The sequence below is a fragment of the Cloeon dipterum genome, chromosome 2 (genome assembly GCF_949628265.1).
Source record: "Cloeon dipterum chromosome 2, ieCloDipt1.1, whole genome shotgun sequence".
In the NCBI taxonomy this organism is placed as follows: Eukaryota; Metazoa; Arthropoda; class Insecta; order Ephemeroptera; family Baetidae; genus Cloeon; species Cloeon dipterum.
This window is the reverse complement of record NC_088787.1, coordinates 34,230,743-34,251,541: the sequence shown is the minus strand read 5'-3', so window position 1 is coordinate 34,251,541 and position 20,799 is coordinate 34,230,743. Positions and strand designations below refer to the sequence as shown.

The following is a 20,799-nucleotide window of genomic DNA, read 5'->3' as shown; positions in this document are numbered from 1 at the left end:
TGCTCACTAAAAGACCTGATCATTCTTCTTTTTATCATGAAGTTCTAAATGCAGAGTTTTGTTCATATTAATGGTTAATTAATTAATTGGTTTAATTTTAACAATCCGAAGGGTATATTTTTTGGAATATAGAATTTAGGATCAACTGCTTCGAGGATTCAACTCGTCATGGATCCGGCGAAAATTATTTATTATTTAATGAAACTGCATTCATATTTAAAGTAGATTTCCTACTCGTTCTAATAAGGAGTCGTTGCTTCGAAATTATTTTTGGTTTTCAGGGTGGAAATTAGAAAAGAAAAGCAGAGTTTTTGCTTAAATACTAATGGTCAAACTTTATTGAACTCGGGTTAAAGATATTTATTATATACACACAGAAAGCACTGGCGAGATGCAAGCTGAAAGAGAGAAAGATGCGAGGCGAAGAATTAATATTTTTTTATCGAATCGAACGAGGGGAGGTGCGAAAGAGGAGAAAGGCGCGCATTATGTTTTTGTCCAACAACTTTATTTCGGTCTGTGCGGCGGCGGCGACGGCGAAAAAGCAAATTAACCGGCGGCCGGCGTCGCAACAACGGACGCCGTCCCGAAATCGGGAAAATTCCGACGGCAAAATCACATGATTGAACACAGCGCCGAGTCCTCGCGCCCTTTCAGCTCCGGCGGCATTTCAGTCAGTTTGCGCCCGCGCAGCCGCGGCTTCAGTTCGAACTCGAGGTCGCGCGGCAGCGCCATCGGCGCCTCGTCCTCTTCGGCCTCGGGCGTCTCGGCCTCCGGCGCCGCCTCCTCGGGCTGCTTCACCGGCGGCGCTGGCGCCGGAGTCGTGATTTTGATCTTGGCCGCCGGCGGCGCCACGTGCGTCGCCGCGTCGCTCAACTCGACGTTGCCGTCGATCGAGCTCTTCAGCTCGCTCGTCGTCGTGTCCACCGTCGCCTGCACCAGTGGCGGCGCCACGTCCTCCTCCTCAAAGTCCATCGGCTCGGACTTCACCTCCGGCATCGCCGTGGATTCAACTTCTGCCTCCGCTGAAATTAAATAAAATCATGATACAGAATGGCTTTAAAGGACGTGAAAATGATGAACAATTATTTCTGCTTGAAAGGACATGTCAACTTGCCGCCATTTTGGAATTTTTACCCCTCAAAAATGGTCTGATTGACACAACAAATGGGAATTTAGATCGGATCCAAGTTTAAAATCGATTAAAAGTTAACAAGACCTTCGTTCAAAATTTTCAAAGGAGCATGCTCATTTCGCATTTACTTTCCCTTAAAGGAACAATTAACCTTCCGCCATCTTGAATTTCAGTTAAAACCTAAGTGGAATTCAACCTTTAAAATATTAATCAAAATTATGTTTCCGATTCCGATGAGGGGCAATGAATTAAAGCTTTAAAGGACCTTGACACTTTGCTAGAGACGCCATCTTTGGTTATTCCAGCCTATCTCACCTTTGGCAGTCTGTTCAGGAACTTCATCTTCCGAGTGTGGCTCGGTTTTGACCTTCACTAGTTGCCCTTTGTCCTCCTCCGCTTCCTCAACCTTCGCAATCTCCTGTTCCACCTCCATTTTCTCCTCCTCGGGCGCGACTTCAGCAGATTCCGGCTCTTCCACCTTGGGTGGTTCCTCGGCCTCCTCTTCCTTGCTGGATTCGTTCATGTCTGTGCTCTCAGCCGTGTTATTCAAGCGGTTCTACAGATGAAAAAAAGGTTAATTTCACTCTCGCCTCTAAATTTCGGGGAAATACCTGAAGGTCTTGGTAACAGTGGGGGTGGTAGACTAGACCTTCGACTCTGACCGCATCCCTGAGGTGCCACTCCTCCTTGTCCTGCGCGAAGAAGTTTTCAAAGTGCTCGTGGCAGACTTCGCAATGCTCCTCGTTCTCCGTGGCGGCCACGGAAGGCACTTCCACCTCACCCTCCTCGGCCTTCTCCTCCTCTGCCTGCGTCTCGAACAGGCTTTGAGCTGTTGAAAGAGACGAATGGTTAACGAGATTAAAAACAAAAATTGTTTCAAAATTGCAATCTGAATTTTCTATCCTGCTAATTAAATGTGGTACGAAGGGGAGGGAACTCAGGGTAACTCACCTCTCTCCTCCAAATCTTCGATCTCCTCGAACTGTATCCAATCCGAGACATCGTAGTACCACTTTCGGCTCTGACCCTTCTTGGCGCTGTCCTTGTCCCGGCGGTTCTGCCGGAAGTGCCAGTCCAGGTGCTGGCTGTACTTCAGGGTCTGCTTAGGTGCGAATCGCAGGCCACACGTGCTGCACTGGATGCCGCAGTACAATCCTGCGTATGCACCGGTCTGACGCCTACAACATCCACACATTAGTTATAATTCTCAGGGGAGGTAGTTTAGGTTAAAAATCAAACAAGGGGAAGTTCGGTGAGGTCATGGAATTTTCCACTTACGTTTTGAGGCTTTCGGGGGCAAAGGTGACTGGTTTGTACTGCTCCTTCTTCTCCACCTCCTCCTTCTTCTTGCCCTCCACCGCATTCGCGCTCTGAATGAAGCCGTGTTCGGTCAGCTTGGCCATCAGCTCCGCCAGGTCGGCAGGTAGGGCTGGAATGGCGGCCTCCTTGTCCGCCTCCTTGTCCTTGTGCGACTGGTAGCTGTAGCTGCTCGACGACGCAATCGGTGCCGACGGTATCAGGTTGGACAGCACGTCCAGGTCTGGAAAGGCAAAATATTGAGGAGGGGAGGTTTTGAAGGTTCAAAATGTATAAAAATAGGTCAAATTGAGAGTTCATGGTCCTCGGCAGATGGCACCACCGGGTCCATGAGGTATTCCTCTCCTAGAGTGAAATATAAGTGGGCTGGGCAAACGATCGGCCAAATTTCCGCGGCACGAACGTAAGGGGAGGGTGAAAAAGGGTTTAAACAAATCCCGGTAAAGAAATATCGGTCACTTTTTTTAATAAATTCGACTCACGGGGCTTAGTATTGAGTATAGAACGAGTGAGCGGCGTCTTCCTTGGCTCGGAAGTTTTGTCCAGCGGCCCCTTCTTGATGGCGACGCTGGTGCTGCTCTTGGCGCCGATCATGGGCAGGGCGGGCACGTGGCTCTCCTCCTGCGGCGGCTGAGCGGTCTGCGGCGGGCTGGGAAGCCGGCCGCCCTCCATGTTGACGAGGATGACGCGGCCCGGCACGAGACCCGGCGGCAGCGCCGTCAGGCCGATGTAGTGTCGGTGGCCGTGCACCCACACCGGCTGCGGCAGCCCGCCGTAGTCGAACACGAACGGCTGTCCGTTGATCAGCACCCGCCGCAGGCTGTCCACGAAGCGGATGACGTGCGGCACTCCGCCGATTTGCACCAGCTGATGCGTCGCGTCCAGGAAGACCGGCACGTGCGCCATGGCGTCGATGCTCATTGTGATCTGCAATTTTGAATATGTAAAGTACATAAAAAATGGCGGTGCTTTACAATCCTAAGATATTTAAAATTTAAAATTGGAGAAAAACTGGGTTCACCATCCAGGATAAATTTTAAGCAAAAAAAATTTTTAAAATGGCGACTTTGCAAGGTCTTTAAGGTAATTCAAAATGACCGGTCCTAAAAGACGCTTGGTTGGCTCCTATGATCCCAGAAAAAATCATTGTGAAAAAACATGAATTTAAAAATTTATTTTCCAAGATGGCGGCTGTATCGGTCCTTATAGTTATATAAAACTGCTACTTTGCCCCAAATTTAAGCGCCAATTGATTAAAAATTCAAAAATGTCGGACAAAGTGTTTAATTAAGCTCGTCTGAAAATCTCACCTTTCCGGCACAGTAGTCGGTGCGTCTGAACTCGCCGATTTTGACCCTGGGCGGCGGCCCGTGCAGCTGCACCCGCATGGGGCGGCCGTTGAGCTTGATCTGGATGGGAGCGCCGCCGAAGTAGCAGCCGTAGTCGACGCCGTCGATGTTCAACTCCCTGGTCGGCGCGCCCAGCTTGATTCGGTGCATCGAGCCGCCGATCATCACGTCCTTGGGCGGCGAGCCGATCATCATCGTCACCTTGTAGTCGTTTTCAAACTCGATCGTCCTCTCTTCCGGGAAGAAGGACACTTCGCGTGGGTCATCATAACTGAAATTGCAATTTAATTTTAATATTTTTTCTTTTTGACAGAATAAAATCAGATTGGTACATTTTTGGCTATTTCAAAGTAATTTTACACGAGTCGGAGAATAAATTATTCTTTTTTTAATCTCAAGAAACGGATTATAGATAGTTAAAACTATATAATTTGTTAAAATCCGGTTTAAATCACTGGTAATTTAAAAATAATTGTTGTAGTTTTCTTTTTTATATTTATTTTGTTCTCAAGGACTTTGGATTTAAATATATTATTTGGCACAAACTGAAAAATCCAGCTTTCTAGAAAAAAACACTGTTATTTGTTCGGTCAAAACAAAATAATGGTTTTAAATTTATCTCACCTTAAAAGAATAAAGGTCTCGTCTCCGTAGTATCGGACCATTCGGCTGAGGCCGTCGATGACGAGGTCGCGCGGGTAGTTGGCCTTGGCGAGGGCCAGCTCTCGCGGGTCCGGCGTCAGTGACGGCCATGGGAACCGCGGGGGTTGGCGGCCAGAAACGGTGGTAGCCGCAGCGGAGGTGGCCAACACCCGACGTGACGGTCAGCGGGGGGCGGCCACATTTATGCTGTGCGCTTCAGCTTTTGAGCCAAGTGAGATGGAAAAGCTTCAGGTCATTTGTATATTTATATTAGCATTTAAAGAGTGAATTTCCCCGCAAAACCCTTTATTACGCATACAGAGAAGGTCCTAAGGATCAAAAATACATAGGAATCGAGGTGTGAGCCGCCCAAACCTTGTCTGCTGCTGACTAAACCGGCTGAGCCGCCTAAATCCCGCGGCTGCGGCGGCTGGCTCACGGCGCGGCTCGATTCACTGACCAATCACGTTTCTTAATTGATTTTTTCGACCAATTTATCCCTAAATTATTTGTTAAGATGGTAATAATTAGGTTTAACAAATTAATTAACTTATTTTTCCCATCAGTCAAAAAGAGCGTATCTCAATCTACATTTAGTTGACTCCCTGCCTCAAATCCCATTCTTGACAAAAACTCATGTGTCCTGAAACCCTCACATTGTTAAATATGTCACACACAATACACTACAATCAGGCATCAAGCAAAACAGACCAAACCAAAGAGTTAAGCACCAGCAGGCAAAAAAGAAAATATTTTATATATAATATCAAGCAAAAAGCAAAGCAATAATATTTACACCAAAACCTTAATTCAAATTATAACTTAATTTAACCATGCGAAACATTACAGTTTCTTACTTTTAATTATTTTGCTGAAGATCGTTGTGGTGCTCAAGAAATCAATATCTGGAATAGTTTTCGACGAGTTACTATTTGATGTGTATTAGTTTTTTGGCCCCAATCATACCCCAATTAAACTGTAGAGTCGATCCCCCCCCCCCAAAAAAAAACAAGATCAACAAGTTAGGACAAGTAGAAAAGAGTATAAGAAAACTACCTGACAGCCTGGCCCTGTTTCCTGGGAACCCTAAAGAAGAATACTGCCCGGTATTTGCCTTCCACGCTTGCACAACCTCTGAATTTGCATTTCCAAGCAGCCGACCTACGCACATGAACAGCCTGAACGCTTTCTTGAAGCTGAGCGGCGGCACCCGAATGAGCTGATACAAGAGGCGCCTGCTTGGGCATCGCTCATAGAGCCTCTTCTGGCGAAGACGCCCGCCCTACGGCTCGCCCATGAGGAAAGGCAGCTGGCGTGGCACTGCCGATTGGCATTGTCGCACCCTGGAAACACAAGAATTTATTTTCACTTGACTAGGCTATGCGGTGTGGCTTACCGAATGGCGTGCGTTCACCTGGTGGACTTAAGCCTCCGTCTCTCGGCCTTAAACTGCGAAACCTCGAGCAATTGCTGGCCTCGAGCCCCTCAGGTGGCTCCATTACGCCGTCACTGCCCTCAACGCCAAAATTTTGGTCCAACAGCTGTAATTTGCGTAATTTGATTAGCAAAGAACGAAACAAAAAAATTCTCGGCGATGAATTTAAACTCTCGTGGCTCTTGTCCACAATATATTATAGCCACGATATTAATCAATGAACGCTGGCATGGGAACGCAGTTGTTTCAGGTTGAGTATGTACAGTACAATTTGGGACTCGTGAAAAATTCTGGGCTTTCCGGGCAGAGCGTGAAAACGGGAAAACAACCACTGCCGGTCGCAATCCACCACAAAAACGCACGTTTCTCACCTTTTAGCGCAGCTCTTGAGCTGATTTCGGTCAGTCAGATCGGCTCTGAGGTCCCAACCAGGTCCCAAAACAAGCTGACACGAGCGATTAAACGCAAATTTCAGGTGTTTTTAAAAAAACGACCACGAACTGAAGGGTGATGTTTGGCATCATCTGCGGGGTTCGTGGGCGTAACCTGGGCGTAACAGGCAACAAACTCTGAGACGGCCTCTGATTGGCTGAAAGAAGCGATCGACCTGCCACCTGCCAGTGGATGCTGAACTTGTTAGCTTGCTCACGGACGCTCCATATGAGTGAGCAGTAAACTTAGTTGAGTTGTTTACATTTGAGCGCAAGCAGAACCCAAACAATATTCCAGATACATATCCCAGTTTTTGTGTTGTAAACCTCCGTTGCCGGCACCACTGCCTCCTAAATACCAGGACCAGCAATGCGCTCAGCCACAGCCGACGCCGAACTACTGCTACACCCCCTTGCAGAAGCCAAAGCCTGCTCCTGATCAAAGGCTGCGAACGGGTCTTTTTCTGCCGGCCGGCAACCCGCCATCGTACCCTGGCGAGGCTCAACAGTGCAACTACCAGCAAGACCGTGGCCCGCAGCAGCAGTCACGGAAACGGAAGCTGCAAACTAAACCAAATGAGCAGCTTAAAAACCAGAAGCTTTCAAAAGAGCAGGACCAACCGCAACAATGGCAGCTGCAGCAGCAGCATTAAAAACCACCTCCCCCTAGTTACCAGCAGTTGTACCATGGCCAACCGATGATGGACCACCCCATCCGACACCATGAAGCCCTCCCCCAGCAACAGTTCTATTTTCCCTGGACTGTTCAGCAGCAAGGGCACCACAGGCAAATTCTTCAGGAGATCTTGCCCCAGAGTCAGTCCTCCATGAAGAAGGATCAGTCCTACGCAAATCAGCAGCAGCCAACGCCACCGAGCAACCAGATCTCCTATAAAGCTAATATAACCTTCGCCCCCATGGCCCTGGCGCAGGGAGCCAAAACCGTCCTTCAACCCCATTCTAACACCATAGTCAACAAACTTAAACTCTCGTCCTCCTTGCTATGAAATATTGCTAGCCTTTTGCTAGTTTCCATGTAAAAAACAAGTTAAGGGAATGAACCTGTAACTTTTTTAGAATTTCTCTGCAAACATATTATTTTAAATTTAATCAATGATTTCAACTCTTTGGACCATTTTTGTAATGCATGCCCTGCAAGCAGGTGCAAATATGCTGCTCTCTAAAAACTAACCAAATTTGGTGGCTGTGCGAACAGCAAACAACTCTTTTTCTACGAAATAAAATGAGTATTGATCTGATGAACAAGCGCTTATGTACTGTACAAAGAATGGAGTCAAAATGGATTGTTGAAGTTATTAATATGTATAAACTCAGGATCTCATCTCCGATGTTTATGCCAACTTAAACGCTTTTATCTATCCTAGTGAGATTTAACTTCTTTTGAGGTAAGAAATAAATAAAAAAGTTTAATGTGCTTAGAAATGAGATAAACTACTTGAAATAATAATATTAAATAAAAAATTAAAGCACAAAATGTTAAAAAAAACATTAAATTTGTTTTTTTTTTACTTTCACCACAATATTATGCTGTAAAATTTTAATTTTCTTATTCAATAAATTTAATCAATGAATTTTTTTGTTAAACAACTTCAATTTTCTTAACTGGTGAGCCAACAAAGATATTGTGTTTGTCTCTCATGGATCGCAATTGTGAGAAGTAAATTCCGAACTGCATTTTTCCCTGACCCGCAGCAGCTATGGTCCTCAACGGCTCTACCGTTTTATCACCTTTTCTTTGGTCAATGCAGACCATTTGGCATCTGGTGCATGGCCCGTCACTCTGATGATACAATTAATTAAGATTTTTTGCACATAAGTTAAAATAATTATATACTTTTAAAATAACTCCGCCGATTTTGATGGCTTTTAACATTTTCTCCTCAAACGCAGGCCATCCGGTCACAATCATATTGCAACGGAACCTTTGCAGAAGGTTTTCCTAAAAGAATCAAAGCTATAGAAATAAAATGAGCGTTTTTTTAAATTTTTTTACCCCTTCACAGCATTCATCTTCTGCAGCAGATTCCGCAACTTGCTTCTCCAGCGAGGCAAGACTGGACAGTCCGACCAGCAGAAACTGAGATTGATTGGACAGCGACAGGTTGGCGTTGCCTAGAAATTATGTTTCATGTATAAGCTTTTGGGTTTTAAGTTTAATCATGTCAAAAATTGATAGAAAGTTTCGGTTAAGTTATTTGTTATTAAATGTAGGAAAAATTCCTTAAAAATTGCAACTTGTTCAAAGTTGCTCTTACTGAAGCAAAAGATTTTATTTCATGTAGTAATTATGCGATAATTGTGTCTCATAAAAATGAAATGATGTATTGTTAATCATTCAATGTTAAGTTAGCAGCAGATCGATATAATATATTATAAATATATGACGATGATTTTTTCATTATTTTGAGAGATGCGACAGCAAAGAGTGCGTGTGAAGCGTTAGATAACGTATTTTACATTTACAATTACACATATATATATATATTGAATGAAATTATCGTTTTTCATAAGTTACGTGTCTCTACTAACTTCATATTACACAATTAACAGAACATCATTACAAAAGTAAGGTCTTAGTTTAGAAATCTCTTTGGTAAAATCAGATCAAATATTTTATTGTATAAATTTTCCCTTAAAATCAAAATAATTTGCAAATGTCACCTTTCTTTTGCTTTCTTAAGTCGTCTGACCATTGCTGCAGAAGTCTAAGGCCAGAAATTTCAAGTGCAAGACTCAGCCACTCAGCAACCTGATCGCCACAGTCTACTGTCTGTACCATTACTCCGCAGATTTTGCTTGAAGATGAATCATTTGAGGACCTGTCATGGAGGATGCTTATACTAACATCAGACATGCCTGAAATTAAAAAAAATATCAATCAAAAGTATTTTGCAGCCCATTCTTTGCTAAGTAATTTTTGTGATGTGGTTTTACAGACACTTTTTTGTTGAATTTGATTTTAAATTGTAAACGACTGGTAGGAGGAATAAATAAATAATTGCAAAACCATAGATATTCTAACTAACTTAGAGAATTGAAAAATCATAAATAATGATAACCTGGGAAGGAGAGGTGTAAAACATTGTTTTCCAAATCAAGCGTCGGTTTGACAAGGCACATTCTGGGACAGGTCTTCTGTGTGAGGGGCGTAGAGGCGTCAGTGGCCACCATCCAGCCACGGTCACCCACCAGGCCCTTGTGGTCCAGCGGCCAGGACTGAACCTCCTGAGCGCCGCACGACTTCACTGGATACAAAAAGAGCCTACTCAGTCTCGGCTCTTTGCTTGCATTCGTCTCCAGATTTTCCAGCCGTAGGTCTGACCTGTCCTTTGAGGGGGTCGTCTCCAGGAAGCACTTTTTGACCAGACCAACCAGTGCGTCCATGTCCTCTTTTGTGCTGCAGTAGCCGACTGAAGCGCGAACGGAGCCGGTTGGACGCCCACCTAACAGGTCGATGGCGTCGCCACACACATGACCAGCCTACAGACCAGAATATTAAATTAAATACAACAGTATTAATAGCTTCCATCCTATCTCAAAGTTCACTTGTGGCAAAAAATTTAATGTGTTTTAGTGTAGGTGGTGTTGGTCTTGTCCAACTTGGCTATCTGTTGATTTTCTGACGTGTCAGCGACTTGCTTGCTTTGAACATGTGTATTTTGTCACTTTTTTTATTGTTGGGGAGCAGTGAAATAAATTAAATTTAACTGAACTATAAGAAATAATTTAAATTAATAAACAAATAAAACTGAAAAGTAATCGCCCTCATGCTTAAACACTAAATTATTTTGATAATCATGGCATGGCAATAAAAAATAAATTTATTGGTTTGTTTATCATTTTATAGTGCTGATTAAGCTTATCAAACCTCAAACTGTTGTTCAAGCTCATCTACGGTCATTTTCAAATGCCTCTGACAGGCTCCAGGGTTGCAAAAACAGCCTGTACGGACGTGGACGTTAAACAAATTGCACAAGTGTAGAACCTGTAGACAAAGGAGAGAAATGATGTAAAATATTTAAGGGAAAATGCATTATCTTTCAAACCTCGGAAAAACCAATAAAAGTTTCATCGGCTCGCTTTAAATTGAAGTTGACGATTGGACCCTGTTGCGTCTTGGACTTAAAATTATTGTCTTGATAAATCACAGCAAGAGGTTTGTCGTTGAAGTGCTTCAGGTCACTCAAAGCGTGGAATAAGTATTTGGCTAGTCGAAATGTGTGCTCTTCAACTGAAGACATTCCTCCTGTGAAAATAAAATTACAATTTTGTTTTTTTTTTAATTTCTTTTCAATGGGAAATATTGTGAGAAATGCTTAAATTGTGCGTTTTTTAGCTTAAAAACCTTTAAAAATTGAATAGAAAAATTTGAAAACAAATACAATCCTTGCGGGAAACGTTTTAAAGCCAGTTTTAGTATCAATTTAATAAATTTCGAGAGATTAGCTCCATTTAACGAGACAAATCGCAATCTATTGATGTTAATTTATTTTTATTATCTGAAAAAATACCTTACAATATATTGTAAAACTGAAATCCCGCAAGAATAGATTAATTTAAAAAATCAGTGCTAGTTAAAATAAACCATATCCTAACAATTTTCCAAAATTTCATGTAAAAAATGAATTTCTGAATTATCATAGAGCTAAAACAAACCAGGAATAAGGTTTGCGAAGTACTTGAAGGCCTGTCCTAGCTGCACAATGTCCAAGAAATTGATGGTGCCATCCTCAATCCTTTCATGCAGAACTGGTCTCAACTCGTGCCTCAGTTTGCCCGAGGCGAGGGCCATGAGGACCGTGCCGCCCCCGAAGTAATTCTTCTCCAGCCGCTCTTCAGCCCCGAGGCTGACAAGCAGGGCTCCAAGGCCAGTGGGAAGGCCGAAAATTTTGTAAAACGAAATGCAGACAAAGTCAGGCGAAATCGACGAAAGGTCCAGCCGGCTGGTTGCGGCCAGAGAGGCGGCGTCGAGCAGCACGCTCCAGTCACCACGTTGTCGAATTTTGTCCACCCACTTCAGTGGATATTTCGCCCCGGAAAAGTTGCACTGGCCAGGGAAAGCAAATAAGCCACCCTGTGCCCCAATCGGCGAGTTTTTGTTGAATATTGATTCAATCTAAAAATAAAAAACAATTGATTATTGGATCAATCTTGCTGGATTTTCATTGAGTTTGAATTTTTACTTGCAATTTTCAAACCTTTTCTTGAGTGATGGGAATGATTTTAGCTCCTCTCTGTGCGGCCACTTGCCGAACACCAACAACCGAGGTGTGGCTTTCCGCAAAGTACGCATAGGCCTGTCCATCCCTCCAGCTGAAGCAGTTCGCTACGATCGCCAGGGCCTGGGTTGCGCCAGAGGTAAAGATGACGTCATATTTTAAAGAGCTAGTGCCGAAAAATGAGAGGACTCTCTCCCTCGTTTGCTCAACTACATCACTGCTGAGCCGGCTGCTTGAGTTTAGGGCGTGTGGGTTTCCGTAAAGGTTGATGCGCAGGTCGGAGCTGATGGCCTCCACTAGGCCCTCAGGGTAGAGGGTAGCACCAGTATGGTCCAGGTACGCAACATCTGCAAATTGCATGAAAATCATTTAGCACAATTATTTAAATATCATTAAACAGATTTTTAAAACCTTTCAACGAAAATTTACCTTTTAATCTGCTAAATTCTCTTTGCAGTCTTTCTCTTGTTTGGGCGTCATAGACTTCCTCAAAATCCATTTCCCTGTGGATTTAGAAAAAAAAATAATTACTGAGCACCAAACGCAGCCAACAGTAGCTAGATATGCATAATTCTTGTTTTTGGCCTTGAATCAAACACCAAAATTTAAATTTTACGCTTGCTTGACATGAGTGCATCTATGTAATTTTGCCAGATAAGCATATACATACAGATAGATTATCTCCGTACCGCATCCCACTTTAAACTTGTCGCAATATCAGTGAGCCGAGATAAGAAGTGCAGCATCAGCAATAGCAATGGTTTCAGGTGCAGGTCACATGACTGGTATGGTCTCGGGTCACAGGAAACGTCACCACGACAGCGGACGCATATCTCACTCTTTTAGTCAGAGGGAGTCGAGTTTCCTTACGGGTAGAAAATGCACACTTGTGCGAATTTCATTGAGTGTATAAATATAAATGCAAAGTGGAAAAATGGAAGGAAAAATTCAGCATCATTCAGTCGTGTTTATTTACAAGTTTAAAAACAGCCGCTGTTGACGAGTGCTGCCAACTTAATAAAGCTCGGGCCTCTAGGAAATTGAAATAAAAATTTGGTACTTTACTTCAATAAGAAGGAAAATTTTGAATTGATCTTTTCTAAAGGTTCGCCTGTGTACATACATAAATCCCATGGCAAAAGACGTAAGAATGTGTTTTTTGTTTAAGACCGTAAGAATTTCCTCAGTCACGTTGGCTGCGAGCGCAGCTGATTGGATTGAGCTAGACATCAGACGAGAAAACAAAAAGTCCGGGCCCACTAACGGGACGGAGAGTTTTGGCTCAGTTTTCCGACTACCCCACCAGCCTCTTCCAGACTTTTCCTCTCGGTCCCTGTCCGCACCTGCCTTCCACACCCTCAGGTACGTTTTTGTCGATTCGCCGACCGCTTCGGCCGCCTATTCCCACTCCCGACGTTCCCGCCTGCCGAAACCGAACCCGAACCCTGCCTCTCCGGCACCTCGCTCGAATCCGCGCCCAGCCGGCCCATCCTGCCCCGACGGCCCTCGTCGGGGCTCGCCGCAGCCCACCGCATACCCTGAGCACCCGACCTTACCTTTAGCTACCACCCAAATCCCGTGCGACGCTGAATTATGTGCCTGAGAAAATTGATTATTTACACACAAGTCTGTTAGTGGCTGTTTGCGCGCTGTGTAGAAGATGCGAATTTGCCGCCTCCAGCTCCTGAATCACTCCTCTTGCCGCCTCCACCTCAATTTCACTTTGCGCATTTAAATCCTTTGTTAAGCACCTAAACCGGCTTAATCGGGGACGTTTACATGCCATCCTCAATAAATCAAATTTAAAATTCATTTTAAATTCACCCCTTTATAATAAATCTTTAAATCACTCACTAAATACATTATTCCATCATTTCAAACCATCCTTAATCCGAAATCCTTTCAAAATTAAATCTCAAACCCAAATCATATAAACCGCTGATTGGAAATTGAATAAATATTGGCCTAAAACGACGTTGAGTTATTTCAGAACCCTTTCTACGCGTTGAGTTTTGAGTTTTTTGATTGAGAGCTGTGAGGATTTAGACCTATCTTGAGCTAGACCTTACTTATTGTTAGACTCAGTCTCGACTTTGATGTCCTTTGCCTAAGCATGCTCTTTTCAATCCTAAAATTTAGCTTTTTTAGAAATAAATTTTAAATCAATCTCGAATTAGTAGAAATCTTGCTATGCTGTTTAGGGATGGTGGTTAAATTAAAATTATAAATTTGATCTTTCAAAAATTGTTAGAATGAAATAAAAAAAAATAATATAAACTTTTTTTAGGTAAAATAGAGAGAAATTGATATTGCAGCAAATTTTGACATGTCCATCCCAAGGAGTAATTTTGCGCATGCCACAATCACGCTATTGCGAGGCTGCAGCCTGGTTTGGGGCTTCGTTCTGCGTTGCAGGGCTTTTCTCTGGCCTTTGTCGCTGCCCGCTGGTGTGAATTATGAGTCGGTGATGCGATTAGCTTTATCTGACACTCGCAGCCCTTCCACAAAGAAAGCGGCCCGCACTCGTTCACAGAGAGAACTCGATGATGAATATTTCACCGACGACCGAGCAGCAGCTGCACTCGCCGGCCGAACACAAAAACTGCTTGGTTTTTTCCACCTTCTCGCGGGACTTTTGCACTTGTACTTGAAATCGACGCAATCCGGTCGCGCCGCAGATTGATTTTTTTTCGTCGTACGTGCGCCGCACGACTCGTTGTTACGGTATTTTGCAGAGTTCTTCTCGAATGTCGGTTTTGATGAGCTCGTTTCGCGTGTGAAGGCGACGACTTGTTGCCCTGTGCCAGCTGCGAATGCGAAGATAACTTTGCATATATTTTTCCCCGCGGGTGAGTCTGACCTTTGAGCTTTGTTCCCTGAAGCGGGAAGCCGCACACTAATCAAAAGACGGGTTTCTTGCACAACTTGATACGTAAGTTTATTATTTGTTTTCACCACTTTCAAACTTTTGCAGTGAGTGTAGTAAATTTTTCTTCAGAGTTACAAAAAATCTTCTGCTGAACCATCTAATCATTTGATAGCAATGCTCATTATTTTGACATTGATCAATTTTGCGAAATCTGATGTAAATTTAATGAAATTATCAAATTATTGAAATTATTTTATTGATTTGACACTTTTTGAGGAAACTCCGCGCCGTGAAATAAAATTTGAAAATTGCGCTTACTTAGCAACCAATTTTTTCAAAAATGTACTGAGCTTCTTATTTTGATTAATTAATTTTGGCTTTGGCTTTAACTGAATCCATAGGGATTATTTGAAGCATTGGCACCAAGAATGTTCCGGGGATATACAGTGTCAATCCTCTCGTTGGTTTTAGCAAGTTATCCACGGAGTTAATTGTTTATATAATCTATCAAAAGACAATTTAAAATTTCAATAGTTAAAATAGGACCTATAAATAATCAAATATTTTATTCCAAAGGTTTTTCAGTTTGTCGATTTTTCGTTTGATTCCGATTCATCTCGTGACAATCTATCCAACAGTGCGAATTAAGAGAGAACTACCCCCACTGGTGAAATAATTTATGATTTTCAAAAGGAAAACATGATATCTTGCCACCCATGCCAATGACGCCAATTTTCTCGGAGATTAAAACGGCACTCTGGACATAATTTTAATAATCCCAACTCTAGGAGAATGTTTCTATCAAGTACAGATCCACTTTAAATGGAAACCAAAATTTCGTAGGTTTAGATGTTTATTCAGTGCTAAGTGAAACTAATTGATTTTTTTAACACGTGCTCCTCGCTTTGTCACATGCAAGTCCTAAAATCTTGACATTGGCTGGAAGCTGTAGTGAGATAGTTAAGTAGGCAAAAATTATTTTAGTTTATCTTTTTTTTCATTTTTCTTCTATCACAGCTCTTAATTAAATATTTTTAAATATTATGTTTAGAGTTATTATTTTTTTATTATTTGATTATTATAAAGATTTAAAATTTTTTTTGTCTCCTGCATCTGAAATTGTCTTTTCTTTAATAATCAACATTCGAACATCACGGAATTAAAATACTTCTTATTACGGACCGAATGGATCAGATCAAGGTGTTGATGCCGATTTTCATTTTAATGTTGACACCTGACTGTGAGCCGGTGAGTGACAGGGTCTTTGTGCGGCCGCATCGCACGCCTTTTCATCACTATTCATCCATCGCCTCTCGGCGCAGACACTTTGTGTGATTCGCACGTAATCGGAGTTCGCGCGGGCGTAGCTAATTTTTAAAGTAAGCGGAAAAAGCAGCGTCGCATTCACTCGTGGTGCTCGCGCGCGCGCGATTATTTCAAACGCAGCGAGGTGTTTGTATATTGTTTTCGCACCCCTGCCTCTCGGAGCGTTAGTTTCCGGGCAAGTGGCTCGGCAAAACACACACTCGCCGACCGACCGGCCGGCCGGCCGCTGGATCGGGGATTAAGCTGGGTAGGGCAAGGCCGAATTTCCATGACAAAGTCAAAGGGCCTGCGCGAATAATGACAAAGCCAAACTGATCGCGCGAGCCTGAGCGATCGGCCGGAATCGCTCGGCCTGCCTTGCACCCTTTTGAGCGAGTTCGCCTGCTCTCGCATATTTTCACGCATGATGGCCCAGCCCAGAAGGGACACCCACCTTCCTTGTTCCATCGCAGAGCTAGTTGTCAGCAAGCCCCTCTGTCAATGAAATGAAAAAAATAATGTTTCCTCTGGAAAGTGAAGTCCGCCACTCTGTCGGAAACTAAATTTGCGTTGAATCAAATGGTTTGTGTTGAAAAAAGGACAGTAAATTTTATTATAATTTGTTAGGTTCATTTTTTAGTAGATAAACTTGAAAAATAAAATATTTCATCAGCTAGAATCTGGACTGTTTAACTGCTGACGAATTTGAAATTTAAATTTCACAAAAAATTAGAGCATTGAAAAAAAAAATATGGAAGACGCCGGTACACCCAGCTGTCTTCAACATTTTCATCAGCAAATTATTTGTTAATAATTTCCATGATTTGAATCAAAATGACCACCATCTCTTACAATTAGGGCCTGCAGCTAAATCAGCTGGGCCGTTCCTGGAGCGTGGGCCGGTTTGGAGCGGGGGGCGGGGGCGCAGCTGACGTATAGCGTGGAGTACGTGGTATTGATCTGCGGGCCATGTGCAGGCCTGCTCTCGCTCTCTTTCTCTTTCTCCGCCGCTTGCCGAGCCGGCGGCCGGGCCCGAGCGGCCGAGGAGCAGCCCGAGAGTGCACCCACCTGTGCTGCGGGCGCGAATCAGAAATCTTTCCTCGGCTTAATTGCAGCGGCAGTGGCGGCAGCGACGGAAAGTTTGGCCCAAAGTTGGCCAGACCCCTCGCTCTCTCACTCAGCCGGCGCTCGCACTACTTGCCTCACGTTAGTTAGCCTCCCATTAGCGGCGAATCTCGCGCTACTGGAGAGGGACACATTTTAATTAGGACGCCGCAGCAGAGTTCGCCGCCGCTTCCATTCCAACCTGCTTCGTTCAGGGGAAAGACCAAGTTTCCGTTTCTGCTCGAATGATGCCCCAAGACCGTCTTTGTAAAATTTCAATTTATAATGAATTGGCCGAGTTCTTGAACATTCATTAATTTAGTCAAAAGACAAATATTTCATTTTCTCCCCCCCCCCTGGTTTTATCACCGGTGGTTCATTTCCATTAATTTTCTGCCTGGAAATTTTTAAGAATCAGTGCACAGTCTTTTGAAGTTTCGTTATCTAGATAGACATCCCTTGTCTCCAATTTAGGTCCGGATTTTCTGTGCCCAACAACATCTTCCAGCTGAGGTACAAACTAGAAAAACAAAAAGAAAATTAAATGGTTCAGTGGTTTACATGGCAGTGGTGAAAATTTGAAAATAAATACGACGAAATTTGTGCATTGAGTATCTTAATAGCTTTCGGGTTTATTGCAGACATTAAAAACACAAAAAATGACGGTATTTAGGATATGCATTAGGAGCTACCATCTTCTAGCTTGGTCATCTCAGCAGTGCCTAGTTTTTGTATATTTTTATTTTAGCTTAAAAACGGACATTTCTGGCAATTGCAGGTAGGTGCCAACGTTGTGAGACTAACATGATTCTAAGTTACTCGCGAGTTAACATGCTGCAAAATTCATATAATTATCCAGGACAAAATTGCAACAAAAATGAATATTTTAATTTAAAAATTTTACGCTCAACATGAATTAAACGAGTTTCAGCTTTTCTCCGCGTTCGTAATTATCGCATTTCCTCTTCATAACTCGTCAAAAACACTCGACTCGGTTGCAGCATTTCCTACTCGCTCGCAATTGCACACACGCAATTAAATTTAACGCTTTGTGACCGCGGGAAACAAAACTAGAATGCAAAAAGCAGCCCAGAAATGAGACGTTGCGAGCGAGACGCGACATCCAGCGTTCTCATTACCGGCGGCGAGCAAACAAAACAAAAATATAAAAATGTGCGACAAGGAAGTCAAAATGGACCTGCGCCGCCGTCGGACGAATAAACAAACTCGCGTGTACATATATTTTTTTTAATTTTAATTGGACGTCATTCAGAGCAAGGATCAAGTGCGCCTTCGAAATTAATTATGCGCCGTCTGCTCGTTTTCTTGTTTGCAACTAAGTGTTGCCCGGCTGCACGCTCTAAAGGCTCGTTTGCGAAAGCCACGTGAATGGGGCGCAAAATTTTAATTGCTCAACGCACACATTCACCGATTTCCGGCAAGCGAGATTTTCCCGACCGTTGCAAACACGTCTATGGAGAAATTTCTGCGTGCGTGTGCGGCTCGCTTCACTTTGGAGTTGGAGACGTGTTCTACGAGTCCAGACGCAAAATTATTAATCTAAAGCATGGTGTTTTTCTCACATTTTTTAAGCAGTGGACTGCAAAAAATGCTTCAATTTGGAAGAAAAATATCCACGATGGAATAAAAAGGACTTTCTGAATGATTCAGGTGATTCTAACTGTAAATTCGATTTATTAAAATATAATGTGGATTAAGACTGGCCTCTGTGACCTATAGAGTTGCATATTGTTCCACTGGAGTTATGTTATTGCGTCATTTGAACCTTCCCGAGTTTTAATGAAACAAATTTAAAAATTAAAACTTTTTTAAAAACAATCTTCAAATTTGGAGAGTTGCTATTTTAATTTCCCTTATTATTGCTTGCAAATTTTTCTAAAATTTCCGTCTACTTCCAGCTGAAGTCGAGGACATGGGCGAAGAAGTGAGTGAAAAATTTGATTGCAAATTTTCGCCCAAATTGATTTGATTTAACTTGTGTATTTTAATAGTTTTGAAACTAGTACAACACATAACACACAATGTGCTCATAAAAATGACCGGAAAACCAGTGAATTAATGATATCACCCCAAGATATTTAGCAACCCTGATGACCCAAGAATTACTGCTCCATTGAAATTTGCCGATTTCAAACAATTGTCTTTTTTAGCAAATGATTCAAAGACCGAGGTGTGGACACAGAAAAGCGGGGCTAGCCGTCTGGCCCCTTCTTCTTGCCAAAGTGAGTTTTTGGATCGATTTCGGGACGGCAGCACCGTGGGCAGGCACACGTTGGCGAGGATTACCGCACGGAAGTTGTAAATTCCGTCCGAAATTCGTACTCCAAACATGGTCTTGGGAGCGGCCGCTCGTTTTCGCGGAATGTTTGCACGGAGCGAGCTAGTTGATCTTTGGCAGGCGAGGTGGGCACGTAGCTCTCTCGCTCGGTGAATACCGAAGGCACACGCACGCACACACACACACACACACTAGTCGAGCTTCTTTGACTGCGGAAAGAGGGATTTAATAAGAAGGAGGCCCGAATAAAGCCTCTTAACATCCCCACTAAGACACGCCGCAATTTGAGCCGCAGGATCCGTCCGTCCTATCTATTATGGATCGACGGCGGTGGCGGCGACGGAAAAAAATGTCAAAAGCCCTCCTGTTGGCCAAATAATGCGACTTGCCCGAGCGGCTTTTCGGCCATTTCTATCCCCTTTGCCCATTTGTGCGCGCGGCCCACACCGATTCGTCTTTTTCCTCAGCCCTGAGGCTCCGAGGTAAATATGAAATGGAAATTTGAAACTGATCTACCGGGATTTTGGAAGGAATTCGTTTCAATCAGCCTGCCAGCCGTGTCGAGTGCCAGATTCAGGGATCAACCGTTAAATTGGCTCGTCGAGGATCGATTTTGTAGAAGGATTCACTATTCACTCGGCGCCGCGCTCGTTAAAATTCAATATTGAAATTCCCGGAAATAAATCCCGCCTCGCAATTTTATCAGGAGTCTTTCGCAGCTACGATAATGATGTTGAAAACTCGCTCGTCGCCGAGATATATTTTTCCCAGGCCGCAGCGCCGACAATTCCCACAACTGCAGTAAAAAAGCACGGCGCGTCTCGTCGTCGAGAGTCTCGAGACTCGGCTCCTTTTCTGCGCTCTCGAGCAACTGCAATTTGCACATAAAGAGCGCCGGCATAAATATTGCAACACTTATCCTTCCTCTCGTGCCGCTGCATGCTAGCTAGGATTCTAAAAAACTAAACTCCCGGCACATTGATTTCCTCGGTGCACATATGCAACCGGTGCGACAGTGCCGTGCCGGCTGCATAGCCACGCCAACCTGCAGGCGCTGGAATGATACCTGTGCCGTGATCACGACTACTTTTATTTGTGTAGTGCGGCAAGGAAAAAAGTAAAAAAAAAAAAACGGTCGAACGAGTGCTTTCTTTATCAGATGGCCTTTTCACGTGCACCGCGTGTGCATCCAGAGTTATTGGATTGAGAGCTCTGCGGACGGTCATTTTTCAATGGAGAGAAAAGGTTGTGTGGGTAGAGATGAATTCCTGGCTTCTGGCTATTGTGAGATAAGAAATTGCTCTGTTTGTTTAATATTGCAAATGTTTCCTCGAAGCATTATGGAAATATCTAGACTATAATACAGCGGTAAATGTAAAAGTAAAATTCTTATTCCGGAGCAAAGTATTAACTTTTTAACCATCCATGAGATGTTTTTACTGTGGACTTGCAGGGCAGTTTTGGAATATCGTTTTCACCTTAACTGAAAAATTTCCTTATAAATTGTGGACAAGCTAAAATTCTCACCTAGATGATTGCCGTTGATTTATTTATTTTTACAAGAAAATCGGCTCCAAAGTTGGCATGCAAATCAAGTGGCAAGCAATGTCTCCTGAGTCGTGATGATATATTTTCTTAGTATGAAAATTTACCCAATATTTGTAGATCGTGAC

General features: G+C 43.3%; 3 protein-coding genes across 11 annotated transcripts in view; 1 reads left to right on the top strand and 2 right to left on the bottom strand.

The window, feature by feature from the left end:
* Nucleotides 1–486: 486 nt before the first annotated feature.
* LOC135937952 (uncharacterized) lies at nt 487–6,545 on the bottom strand. Its single transcript, XM_065481329.1, has 12 exons — nt 6,250–6,545; nt 5,840–5,984; nt 5,500–5,786; nt 5,301–5,348; nt 4,426–4,663; nt 3,763–4,072; nt 2,935–3,379; nt 2,414–2,675; nt 2,087–2,313; nt 1,747–1,964; nt 1,451–1,691; nt 487–1,025 (listed from the first exon to the last, which is right to left on the bottom strand). Exons 5-12 carry the CDS (start codon nt 4,464–4,466, stop codon nt 616–618), a joined length of 2,154 nt encoding a protein of 717 aa, XP_065337401.1. The 5' UTR covers nt 4,467–4,663; nt 5,301–5,348; nt 5,500–5,786; nt 5,840–5,984; nt 6,250–6,545; the 3' UTR covers nt 487–615.
* Nucleotides 6,546–7,865: 1,320 nt separating this feature from the next.
* mal (maroon-like) overlaps nt 7,866–20,799 on the bottom strand; it is a 216,676-nt gene continuing 203,742 nt past the window's right edge. Inside the window, exons 1-11 of one of the 3 annotated variants that reach the window (XM_065481327.1) lie at nt 12,220–12,667; nt 11,979–12,052; nt 11,529–11,896; nt 10,987–11,446; nt 10,377–10,576; nt 10,199–10,315; nt 9,390–9,810; nt 8,992–9,186; nt 8,324–8,442; nt 8,165–8,269; nt 7,866–8,110 (exon numbers count right to left, since the gene is read on the bottom strand). In XM_065481327.1, the coding sequence (XP_065337399.1) occupies nt 7,910–8,110; nt 8,165–8,269; nt 8,324–8,442; nt 8,992–9,186; nt 9,390–9,810; nt 10,199–10,315; nt 10,377–10,576; nt 10,987–11,446; nt 11,529–11,896; nt 11,979–12,048 (2,256 nt within the window). In that variant the 5' untranslated portion in view covers nt 12,049–12,052; nt 12,220–12,667 and the 3' untranslated portion in view covers nt 7,866–7,909. Of the gene's footprint in view, nt 8,111–8,164; nt 8,270–8,323; nt 8,443–8,991; nt 9,187–9,389; nt 9,811–10,198; nt 10,316–10,376; nt 10,577–10,986; nt 11,447–11,528; nt 11,897–11,978; nt 12,055–12,219; nt 12,668–20,799 lie in introns of those variants that run through there. The other 2 variants (XM_065481326.1, XM_065481328.1) reach the window with 2 other exon arrangements.
* The window catches only part of mub (poly(rC)-binding protein mub), a 93,426-nt gene continuing 85,388 nt past the window's right edge, over nt 12,762–20,799 (top strand). Inside the window, exons 1-2 of one of the 7 annotated variants that reach the window (XM_065481335.1) lie at nt 12,784–12,911; nt 18,747–18,772. The gene's annotated coding sequence lies outside the window, so the exon portion shown is untranslated. Of the gene's footprint in view, nt 12,912–18,746; nt 18,773–20,799 lie in introns of all 7 variants that reach the window. The other 6 variants (XM_065481333.1, XM_065481339.1, XM_065481337.1 and 3 more) reach the window with 6 other exon arrangements.